The 12970-nt window shown below is 46.6% G+C and overlaps 1 protein-coding gene across 5 annotated transcripts in view; it reads right to left on the reverse strand.

Moving 5' to 3' along the window:
• Window positions 1-12970, reverse strand: part of LOC137428362 (protein kinase C alpha type-like) — a 550957-nt gene that overhangs the window by 37720 nt on the left and 500267 nt on the right. The window contains exon 16 of one of the 5 annotated variants that reach the window (XM_078778902.1): window positions 1908-1921. The exons of the other annotated variants lie outside the window; for them this stretch is intronic. Within the exon in view, the coding sequence (XP_078635028.1) occupies window positions 1908-1921 (14 nt within the window). The remainder of the gene's footprint in view (window positions 1-1907; window positions 1922-12970) is intronic. 5 annotated transcript variants of the gene reach the window in all.

A 12970-nucleotide genomic window follows, 5' to 3' on the forward strand; every position in this document is an offset into this window, starting at 1 on the left:
CTTCTTAATTTCACTCACCCCTTCTTCCACCTCCTCAAATTTTTCCTTTACCTCCTTCATCTCCCTGTGCGCCCCCTCTATCTCTTCCTCTAATGCCACTTTAACCGTTTCTATGTGCGTCCTCACCTCTCGGTCCTTCGTCTCCATTACTTCTGTCACCTCCTCCAACTTCTTCGTCAACCCCTCATGTACCATCTGACATTCCTTTTGTGTTGCTATTAATTCGTTCTTAATGTCTTTTTGTGTCGCTTTTAACCCCCCGATTATTGCCGTGTTCTTTTCCACCTGGTCCACGAGTTCCTTTTGTCCCACTGTCAGCTGTTCTACTCCCTTCGTCAGACCCTCCATTCCCCCTTGTAACCTCGCCGTATTATTCCTCACCTCTTTCTCTATACGCTTTTCGCCTCGCTTTACCTCCTCGCGTACCCCCGAGACCTCCTCACTCACACCTCGTCGTATCTCCTCTTTCATCTCCTTCATCTGGTTCCCCATCTGTTCGATTTCCCGGGTGGATTGCTCCCCTATTTCCCGCAATTTGTCTTCCATCCTATTTTCTAACCCCATTAACCCATTTTTCACCCCCTCTAACTGATTCTCCTGGGCAGCCATTCTATTTTCCACCCCCGTTAACCCATTCTTTACCTCTTTTATCCCGTTGTCTAACCCCTCAAATTTAGCTTCTAGCCGTTCCCCCATTTCTCCCATTTTGCCCCCCATTTCCCCCATTTTGCCCCCCATTTGCTCACCCTGTCGCTCACTATCAGCCCTCAATCCCACAATTTGGTTTCCCAACCGCTCACCCATTTCTCTTCGCTCTCGGGTGGACTTATCATTTTGGGCATCCATTTTTGCCATCATTTGAATCATAAAGACTCGCATGTACTCTGGCATTTCTGGCTCGGCTGCCGCGACCACGGGCGCAGCGCAATTTGGTGCTGCTACGGTCACGGGCGCGGCAAAATTTGGTGCCGCTACACCCACGTGCGCGAGGACGCCATCTTGTGCGTCTGATACCCCCTCAACCACCTCCTCCATATACATTACCCCGAGGTCCTGGGTTACTCCTAACCCCTCCTCTAGCTCACCCACCGGCATCCGATCACCTTGACCAGCCATGGCGCGATTTCAAAATTCGGGTTTTGCTTTACAACACAAATTTCCAGCAGCTTGTAATTTTGAGCGCGTTAAGCGCGCTTCGGGTCCGTATCTCACTCCCAGACACCAATTGTTACGGACGCAGTTAAAGATGTTATTTTACCGAGCGGTGGTGTTGCCGCGGCCGAACAGTGCTTCCCTGATTAATACCCGATTTGCCCCAAACTTTGGCCGGATCGCGCCACCGCTATTCAATCGGGAAAACTCTAAAGCGACCGAATGCAAAGAGGAAAAGGAATAAGACGAGAAAAGGGTTGAAAATACGATTACTATTTATTACTATTTACAGGCTCAAAATAACCAAGGAGAAGGAAGGATAAGAAAATAATTTACAGAAGATATTAGATACACATTACACAGTGCAACGCTAGCTTACCTACAGTCTTAATTAACCCAGGGACAGAACAAACAAGGACAGACTCACGCGGGGAATGATGATAGGACTGGCGGGAGATGGATGTTGGCGGGATAGGGAGGTCCAACTGGTCCTGCAGCCGATCGACTCGTTGGGCAGCCGCCGCTCCTTCGCGGCCCTGCTCCAAACTGCCGTCCAGGCCTCACGCTGCTGTGGCTGCAGTTTCGGTGGCTCCAGCTGCAGTAAAAATGCAGTTTCGGTGGCTCCAGCTGCAGTAAATGCAGTTTCGGTGGCTCGAGCTGCAGTAAGTGCAGTTTCGGTGGCTCGAGCTGCAGCTCAACTCTGGACTTCTCTCGGACTCAACTCAAAGCGCCTCTCTTGGACCCAACTGTTGGACTCCCTCTCGTCTCTCTGTAAAAGCTCATCTCCTTGGGAAACGCCCTGCCGTGGGTTATATAGGCCCCGCCCCTCAACCTCTGTGAACCTCCCCGATCGCTCTTCCTCCGCCCTCTCTAGCCAAACCCCTGGCTCATGGTTGGTCGAGTGGGGCTGGCTCACTCCTCCCCTCTATGACGAGGTGGAGACACGCCTTTATTCTCCGACCCTGCCTCGTGGTCAATGGCGGCAATTGGAGGGGAGGTTCTTGGCAATGGCACTCGAGGCCTGGCAATGACGAAAGGGGAAATGAAAGTTTTGGGAATGGGAATGAAGGGAATCTATCTCTTTCACTGGTGCAATGGAGTATTTCAATTAATGGGAGACACAGCCTTACCCTAAAACACATAATAAGATATAACTATTGAACAGGGGTACTCTATGATTGGCTGACGTGCATGCTTTTGGACTAATTATGGGACGCCCTTTGACCTTTACACAGCTCCGGAGGCAGGAGGCGCAGAATAAACAATAATAATAATAATAAAGCACACAATAAAAACAATACAGTCCTCATATCCGCAACAATAGTCAGGTTCACCATGGTTTTTCGCTCAAATTTTTTGGAGATTAGCAAAACTATACAGTTTTAGATTATTCAGAGCATGAGGAATCCAAAAATTAATGTTAATTGTTAACTTTGTAGTTAATCTACAAAGGGGTAGACACCTTTGCGAAAATGACACTCAGGACAGTGATGAAGATCTGTAAAAGCATATTCCTGAACGGTGTAGACCTAGTAGATCCTGTGTATCGGACTTATAGTTCAATCTGATACTAACAAGGCTGCTTTCTTGCTTTATAAACCCATACCTATAACTTCAAAGGACTTGCAATATCATGTATTATGTAATAGTTATATCACAAATATAAAGACAATGGTTTTCAATCACCTTTGCTTGTTGCTTTTCTATAATCCTGAGCACTATTTTGAGGCCTTTATTGCATTCCTTGACACAGAAAACATAGGATTCGCATATTTAATTAAGTTTCTAGGTTGACTAGAAGCCGAGATAGCGCAAAATATGTATTTTATGGCGGCCATTTTGAAAATCCAAAATGGCGGCCATGCACGTGTCGGTGCAAATGTCAACATTGATTTTCGGATTCTCCATGCTCTGATGATTCCAAAAATGTACAGGTTTGCTAATCTCCCAAATTTTTGAACGAAATTATATTTGTTAACATAGTGAACCTGACTAGTAGGTTCGAGGGGGCATTTGGAATCTAGTCAGAGTGCCAGTGACAGTTTGCATACTCTTTGTGAAGGACAACGTCTTAATATCCACCAACTAATACTGACAGACAGGACGCCAAGTTTCGAGTCCATCCGAGGCATCGCACACTGCAAAACACAGGATGACAGTTCGTAGCTGGGCCAAGATTCAAACCCAGGCTAAACAGCTCTGAAGCAAGGACGTATACCTGTGGACTACCTTGGCAGCACCCCTGTACACACGAAGCATGAAGACAATCCAATATACAATGCATCAGGAAAAATTATAAAACCAAGCACGGCCAAATGCAATATCAATGAACAACCCTCTCCCCGCCACAACCGCAAACTACTCGACCCCGACGTTGTTTTGAATACAAACCGGGAGGGTACGCTTTTGACCGCAAATGCGACCTTGGAAACCACCATCGCGCGAAATGATGGCCTGGCAAGGCACGCGCCAGGCATCAAAATTCATCCACAACTCTGTGAGCTCACCGACTGCACTGGACTAAGTGCAAATAGTTGAGGTTTATCAGATACCTGAGGGTATGTGTTTTTCATTACCGCCATCTTTACTAATAGTATGGCAGATAGGTGCAGGAATTGTGCCTTTGATGAAACAAGCATGGCATTTGGCACACAGTCACACAGAGTATGCCCGAAGGAAGATATTTGGCTATAGGGCCATCGCAGATTTGTCCTTTTTTGAAAAATGGCCGCCATTGTTGTCACAGGACAAACCTGCGATGGTCCTATAGCCAAATATCTTCCTTAGGGCATACTCTGACTGTGTGCCAACTCTCGTCCTTGTATCATCAAAGGCACAATTCTCCCAAATATTTCACCTATCTGCCGCACTATAATTCCACCAAAAGTCTGATGGCTAGCTTCAAAGCATCTTCAGGACAGCGTTTGGGCAAACGGAAATGGTGTCAATATTTATGGCCTACGTCACATTGCTTCTAATGGGATAGATGATTGACAGGACCACTCCACAAGGTATAGCAATCTATGCGCATTTTCTGAGTAAAATTGTAACACAAATCCCCAAAGTCGGCAGACCGTCCACCACACCATCTCCTCCTCATGGTGGAAACTGCGAGGGGTATACCGGTTGTCATGTTGGCCCTTGATGACCAAAGCCTGTACCCACATGAATGACATTTACAATGCCACGCCGACTGTGCAACATATTTCATACCTCCTCGGTAAGGATTGTGAGATTAAACGACTAAAAAACTTTTAAAGAAGCTGAAAGTATTTGTAAACGTACCTGCAGGAAAGGCGTGTCCTCGACGCAACAAAACAGTTGCAGAACTTCCTGATCAACTCGTCCAAAAAGTTGATATGTTGCAGTCATCATTGCAAAAACTCTCGACGATGTACGCCCATGAAAGGCCGAAGCTTCGTGTATGGTGCATTCTAACCAAACACTTGTGTTTCTTAACACCGATGGGAAGGTCATATCTGGGGCTTGTCAATGCACAGTGTACGTTTGAAATGTTATCATGATATTTACTGTTAATCATGTTTGGGGGGGGGGGGGGGGAGTAGGAGAGGGACTTGTTGCCAGCCAATTTGGCCGAAGCGGAGCAAAGTGAGATTGAGGCCGTTTATTTCTGATACACGAAACACCCTGTAACTCATGCCGACAGAAAACAGACTTTTTGGCCTTATTTTCCATCCAAACGTCATGTAACTTCATGAGAAATATCCTCCATGGGTTGGTGCTCCAATGGTGAAAGGTTTGTCAATCGCTCAAGCGGTTGTGGAGAAAACAAATTTAAAAGTGAATGAAGGCGAAAAAGTGTGGTGTGTGTGTGTGTGTGTGTGTGTGTGTGTGTGTGTGTGTGTGTGTGTGTGTGTGTGTGTGTGCGCGTCATTGGTTGTTACGTCCAAATGCGTGTTTCAGGAGGTGGAACGGAGCCCTCCCAGGTCTCAATGTTCGTGTGTGTGTGTGTGTGTGTATGTGTGTGTGTGTGTGTGTGTGTGTGTGTGTGTGTTACTATGTGTGTGCATGTGCGTGCGTGTGTGTATGCATGCGCGTGCGTGTGTGTATGCATGCAAGTTTATTTTGCCTGTGATCCCCACACGTGGGTGAGCATAAGGAGATGGAATGGAGATCTGCCGGGTCTCATAGTATCCACCTCTGTTAGCGTGTATGCATGTATGTGTTTGCGCACGTGTGTATGTGTGTGTGCATGCGTATATTCTGTGCGTGCGTGCATGCTCAAAATACGTGCAACGTCACACACAAAATACGTGCAACGTCACGCACAAAATACGTGCAATGTGTGCAAATAGGCCTATGATTTCATGCCAATAAATTTAGGCCACCTGCACGCATGACATGGCACAAGACACATGCAATGTCACGCACAAGACATGGGCACACACACACCACCACACAACATGTCACACACAACATGAGTGTATACAATACAATATGTGCACAATATGTGTATATGTATATAACGCATAAACAAAACAAAATATGCCAAAGCAAAACCAAAACCAATGCTAAACATGCGTATTAACCTTTATAGTGCATGTGTATGTGGAAATCACAATCCATGCACATGTGTGTGAGTGAGCGTGAATGCGTGCCGCAAATGACCGCAAATACGATGCAAATGCGATCGCCATTGGTTCTCATTTTTTCACAGGCCCTCCTTTCACTCTGGTCTGCCGCCAAATCTCAGGCCTTCCTTTCACTCTGGTCTGACAAATCTCAGGCCCCCCTTCCACTCGAGTATTCCAAATCGCAGGCCCCCCTTCTACTAGGTTCCACTAAATCTCAGCCCCCTTCTAGTCAGGTCTGTCAAATCACAGGCACCCCTTCCACTCGGGTCCGCCAAATCTCAGGCCCCCTTCTACTCGGGTATGCCAAATCTCAGGCCCCCGCCTTCTACTTAGGTCTGCCAAATCTCAGGCCCCCTTCCACCCGGGTCCGCCAAATCTCAGGCCCCCTTCCACCCGGGTCCGCCAAATCTCAGGCCCCTCTTCCACTCGAGTTCGCCAAATGTCAATTCCACTCGGGTCCGCCAAATCTCAGGCCCCCTTCCACTCGGGTCCACCAGATCTCAGCCCCCCTCCCCCCCCCCTGTGCGTGTGTGTGTCCTCCTCAATGGGCCAGAGCCGGAAAAACCCATCAAGCCACGGGCGCTTCCACCTCAACCTCCCCCACCAAAATCGCCCAAGAAGTTGCTGTATTAAGCATGTTGCTGGGTCTCACGAAGCTCAGGCCCCTGCACGCATGACATGGCTTAAAAGGGAGTCGCCAAATCCCATGTCCTCGCTCTCAGCATGATGTTGTAGAAAACCAGCAAGCTGCCAGGCCAGGCAGCTTAAGCCAGACATTCATATACAAGACAATCCACGGGACTCTGAAGCTGCCGCCCCCTGCACGAATCCTCGATCCCACCTCGCTCTCTCACATCCTCAACGGACGGAGCTCCACAAGAGGAGGTCCACCAAAGCCCAAGCCTTTCCACCCAGAAGCACAGGGCCCACAAGTCCCACAAAGCTCCAGAGCCAGGCCATCCAAATGCACGCCGAATGGCACGACACCGACCACCATCCAGCCCCACCAAACTAACCCTTCTCAGGTCAGTCTTTACAGTCTTTGAAATTGATTTGTTCGACACAGCTCCTGGTTCTCTCCATCACAGGTGAAAGTGAGGCGGCACGACATGTGACTATAGAGGGCGGGGGAGGGGGTTGGGGTGAAAAAAGGGTACCCTGCCACTGTAGGGTGGACGGTGCAATCACCATATCTTTGTAGGGGGTGGTGCAATTATCCTATGGGTAATGTGATGGTATTACTAAAAGGAGAATCGTCGGTCTGTGTGTCACGCGAAGAAGAAGCAGGATCTCCAGCTTTAATACAGTGGTTCCTGTCGTCGTAGAAATATAAAAATAGTGCCGTTTGAAGACGAATAATTGATTTACGTAGTTTGGAGCTAATAATCGATTTACTTGAAACAAAAAATTCGTGTTCGTTGAATTATAATCACACCTGTTTGAAAAGCCTGTCTTTCAAATAGAGAGGAAGAAGAAGCAGGAATTAGAGCTTAATGCAGCGGTTCTATCGATTATTATGTTACGACCGCAGGAACCCTTTTGAAAGCCTATGGAGAGCAGTGATGCTTGTTAACAAGTTGCCATTTCTATATGTACGATTCATATTTAGGGTTTCTATATAGCACACACATGACACATGAACCAATATAGTATTATGTTGATTCAACATGCACATATAAGTGGTTGGAGAAACATGTATGTAATTCTCAACTTGTGTGTAATCCCATGTATAGGACATGATATTGCATGTCATCCTCCTGTCAGGACAACATAAGGGATAGGAATTGCATCCACATGCCTCCCTACTACTTCTCAAATGCTCCTGGAGGGAACGGCTATTGACTAGTGAACTGAAATATGAAGACATATGCTCAGGGTGCTGGCGATAAAACACCTACTTTTTGGAAAAAGACACCATGGGATCTTAACATCTGGGAGTAATGCTGGCAGACAGGACACCCAGATTAACATCCATCCAAGGGATGCAAACAACACTGTGATGCAACACGCTGTCTGTAGGGTGTTGCAGACAGTTTATCGTCGGGTTGAGATGCAAACACAGAGTAGACAGCTCAAAGACAAGTGTGATACTTTTACACCATTCTGTTGGACCAATACTTTTCTGTAGGGTAAGGTTTTGTTATTTGACAAAAACATCACTTTTGCTTTTATCATTGACAGTACAGCAGTCATTTTCTACAATAACCAAAAAATGTCTACATTTTTTAACCTTTCATATGCTTTCTACATTCCCCCTCTCTTCCTGGACAGTTTTCCCTTTTCTTTCCACTCCTCCCACTTCCTCCCCTAATTTATTCCTTGTATCATGTTCCCTTCTATTCCATTTCTCGATTTAGCAACCTTCCCACCAGCTGTCTATACCTAATAATTAGCCTGATCAACCAGAAAACTCTTATCTCTATAAAAGAATACTTCACACTACCGTGAGATCATGACGCTATGCAGGGGAGAGGTGTGCAAAGAGAAGGATCAAACCCTTTGTTCAAAGAAACAAGTCGCCTGGGTTAGCGACCGTCATCTCTTCACAGACAGGCTCCTGATCCCCACCACAGGCATCAAGCTCGCATCGAGTGCCACACAATAATGGATCTCTCATCCCACACTGCTCGAGATACTGTATGATGTAAAATTTAATATATTAACACAGTGCACTGATAGATACCAATATGTATGTGAAGTTCTACTGATTATAAATGTCTGCTTAACACCGCAAATATATAGATGCAGTAGGCTGACACACCGAGAGGAAGAAAGGAAAAAGGAAAGATATATATATATATATATATATATATATATATATATTGTTACATTTGTGGGGGTAGGTAATGAAATACCTTAGTCCAGGTAGAATTGTATAGATAAGCATGCTCCGTATGCCGTGTAGACACCTCGATGTAACTACAGACTTGGCATTTAATATGGAATATATTTTTTGTGGGGGTGAACTTACTTTTCAAGATGTCCTAGAACCAAAAGTTCATTGGAATTATGTTGAAATTATTCTAGATTTTGTTAATGTGACCTTTAAAAGAAACAAAAACCACATTTGACGTTTCGAAACAAATAAATTGATCCTTGAAAGTGATTTAAACTGATATGGAACTCAATTCATGGACAGTACTGTGTTAAACTTCTGTGCGTTTTCCAGAAGTATCTCTTTATTTTGCACATTAGCCAAAAATTTTTTTAACAAAAACAAAAGTTAAATTACGACTGGGATTACCGACAGTAAAGTCACAGTTCAGTACTTCGTGTAACCCCCACGAGCATTCAGGAGAGCACGTACACGTTGAGGCATGCTGTTCACGAGATTTGCCAAGGTTTGGATAGGAATCGCTTGCCATGCAGTTACAATGTCTTTCAACAGTCTTTTAGTCTTTTATGTCTTTCAATCCTGACAAATCTCACACTCTTACGATGTCTCTCCGAAAAGACCGACTGGACAACCCTCCCATGCACTTTCTGAATAATCCTCTCCAAGAAGTTCTGTCACTCAAGCTTTTGGGTCTCACTATCTGCCATGATCTTTCCTGGGAAAACCACATTTCAAATCTGGCCTCCAAAGCCAGTCGCCGACTGGGCATCCTCCGTCGTGCGAAGTCCTTCCTTGGCACACCTGAGCTCCTCACCACATACAAGGCTTTCATCCGCAGCTCAATGGAATACGGCTCTCCCCTCCGGGCTGGTGCTCCTGCCTCACACCTAGCTCGTCTTCACGCTGTTGAAACCAAAGCATTCAGAATCATTGGAATCTCCCGCGATGAAGCTAACTCCAAGGGCCTCTCACTCACTCACCACAGGCAGGTTGGTGGTCTTTCCGTCTTCTACCGACTCCTCTCTGGCCTTGCCCCCCCAGCTCTCTCTGGGCTCTGTCCAGCAAATATTCCTACAGGTCGCACAAGATCTGCCTGCAACCCTCTTATGGTTAAACTGCCAAAATCAAGATTCTCTGCTCACCTTCACTCCTTCATTCCTCTTTTCTCCCGCCTCTGGAACAAACTCCCTCACTCTCTTCAATCCCACTCCACCCTCCAGGTCTTTAAAACAGCTGTTCACCACCATCTCTTATCTTCCCCCATCCAAAACCTTGATCTTTTCTATCCCCGCCAATTTCACCCCAATTCCACTTTTTTGAAATACCAACTTCTGTCCTGGAAGTCCTTGGTGTCCTTGTGTTTTATACTTCTCCCACCGCCCCCGCCCCCCCCCCGTTCCCACGCCTCCTCCCCCCAAGCCCTCTCCCTCCCACACATCTCCCTGCTCTTAAATGTTGTGTGCTCTCAAGTGTTTGTGTGCTTCCCCTTCTCTTGTCTTCCGCTCCCTCTTTTTATATATTTTGTTTGTCTGGTTGATTTGTTTGTGAAGTAAATGTCAGCTCTTTCACGAGCCTCGATTCAGTATCCAAAAAAAATAAAATAAATAGCCTGCTGCAATTCATGCACAGAGGTCGTCTGCTGGTCCAAGTGGTCGATTTGACGCGTTAATTCTGCCCACAAGTTCTCTATCGGATTCATATCCGGGGACATGGCAGGCCACTCCATATGCTCTACACCACAGTCAGCAAGAAAGTGTTGGATCATGCGAGCACGATGAGGCCATGCATTGTCATCTTGGAAGACAAAGTTTCCTCGAAAGGCTGCACGAGCAAATGGAAGCAATGTTTCTTCCAGAATGGCCCTGTACTTGAACTGGTTCAGGTTTCCATTCAGAACAACCAGGTCAGTTTTGCCCCTGCATGAAAAGCAGCCCAAACGGTCACCCCACCACCTCCAGCTTGGACTCTTGGCACTATACAATCTTTGTTGTAGGCTTCATGCACTTGTCTGCGCACTCGGACGCGGCCATCTTGATGATAGACCAGAAATCTAGACTCGTCACTGAAGGTCACGTGATTCCAGTGTCCTGGCTGCCATTGACGGTGCTCTCTGGCCCACTGCAATCGGCGCTGGCTGTGTTGTCTGGTCAGGCGTGGCTTTCTCAGGGGACGCCTGACACGATAGCTTGCTTGAACCAGTCATTGGTTGACTCGCCTTCTGGATACAGGCACATTTGTCAGTTGCTGCCACTCAGCCCTAAGCCGATTAGCTGACTTGGTACGGCCATTGCGGACTAACCGGTGCAGCTGGCGATCATCCCTCCTTGTGGTTCTGCGGGGACGTCCTGGCCTCGGTATTGGAGTAGGGACACCCCTCTGAGCATTTCGTTTCAGGATCTTTGACACCTGACCTTGAGTCATGCCATATTGCCGAGAAATAGCACACTGTTTCATGCTGTAATTTCGTAAAGCCAGCACTCCATGACAAAGAGCATTGTCGAGTTGACGGACCATCTCCAGAGGAAGCGGCAATAACTTTTGGAGACGTGCAGCAGTTGTTTTCCACTAATACAGAACACAACAACCCTTGTATACCCGACTGTGAAGCCAATCGTCAAATGCACCTGTACGTACATTTTGCCATGCCACCTGTGATATAATCCTGTTGTTGACTTCTTGCTGCGACAGACAATCAGTGACATGGTTCTTTTAACAAATAAGTCACCAAAGTGTAAAAGAAACTCACCAGATTGATATACTGAGTTGAGAAAGTAAACCTAAGTCAAGAAAAGAAAAAAATTCCATATTAAATGCCAAGTCTGTAAGTAGGCCCGGATGTCATGCAAGTGTATATTTCTCTCCATGAGAGGGGTGGAGCTATACTACTTAGTGAGGGTATAAGGGTAGATTCCCTGTGTGTAGTCGCCTCTGTATTTTTTTCCCTTTGTTCCTTCGGACACTTTACACCACCAGCCATGCGATCAGCGCCTACAATTAAATAACGCAATCGCCGACCAGATCCGGACGTTCGACTTCCACCACCCAGCCCGAATCTTCTCGATGGGAATCAAGAAAGGCCATGAGGCCCCGCCCCGAGAGGAACGATTGGTCATGGCCATAGACTGATGCGACCGCGCTCGGTGATTGGAGCACGGGTGACGTCACGGACGACATTTGAGCACGGGAGCAAAACGGCAAAGCCTTTTATTCGCAAAAAGGCGAATCTTGCTCTCTTTCTGTCCTGGGCAGGTCACAGGTGGTCGCGTTCGCGTGCTCTCGTTCGGGTGCTGGGAGCGAGCAGTCGCACACTTGGACTCATACCAGAGTTGTGAGAACGTGAGGAGCCCAGTGGATCGTGTGGATTGTGCTCATCGGCGGAGGAGAGATTTTTGGCTGCCTCATGCGGGCGGCTGGCTGAGGCGCGACTTTGCGCCATTGTGCGGTTCCTGCGCAGTGACTCGGGGACACATTCGACAATCGCCAGAGTTTGAGGCCGTTTGAGGAGACCAGAGCTGAGTATCAGCTAACGCTACACACCACATTTTTTACTTTCGTTTATTTCTCCCTGTGTCTGTATATGAGTCCGTGCGGAGGGTCCCTTGGTTCGGAATCTTAGATTACTGTGTGTTCATTTCTTTGTTGCCTGCATTATTTTTATTAAACGTATTACTTGTTGCATTCCCAATTTCTTGTCCTGTATGTTTATTTGTTTGTGGTTCGGAAAACCCTTGTCGTGTCCGCCCGTTCAGGTAAGCCTTGTCACCCTCCACTATCCCCCCCCCTCCCCCTCCACACCCCCTGCCCCCACGTGACTACCAACATAATTGGGTATACACCTTGGAGGTAAAGCTCGTTTGGTCATCTGTCGCCCTGAGGTCTTCACTGCAGGGTAAACATGACTATTAGGGTGGTCCAAAAAACATCGATCTCTCCGATTTTGATGCTCTACTGGATTATTTTTAGAAATGGTCTAAAACATTCACCCACCAAATATTTTCGCTCAATTCCATCTGGAAACTCATACACACTTCAATTGAAATATGGCGTTTTTCACCAAATTTGGCTAAATGAGAACAATCCAATAGCAACCTAGGTGGAAAAAGTACATGCACTATTGTACTAAGCCATTTTGTAGTTCATGACTTTTTGCATGCGCTTGCGCCTGTGAGTGTGAAATCATCATGGTCGAAACATGTTTGACAATGCTTGAAACATGTTTGAAACATGTTCATACATGTCTGACTCATGTTTCGACCATGAGGACTTCACCAGGGGTATGTACCATCAATGACCATTATTTAGGAAAAAAATATTTCTAAAGTCTTTGTAAGCCTCTCAACATGGACGATTTTCATTAAAATTGACCAAAATGACAAATTTATATGTT

The sequence above is a fragment of the Myxine glutinosa genome, chromosome 5 (genome assembly GCF_964187855.1).
Source record: "Myxine glutinosa chromosome 5, kmMyxGlut1.1, whole genome shotgun sequence".
Classification (NCBI taxonomy): Eukaryota; Metazoa; Chordata; class Myxini; order Myxiniformes; family Myxinidae; genus Myxine; species Myxine glutinosa.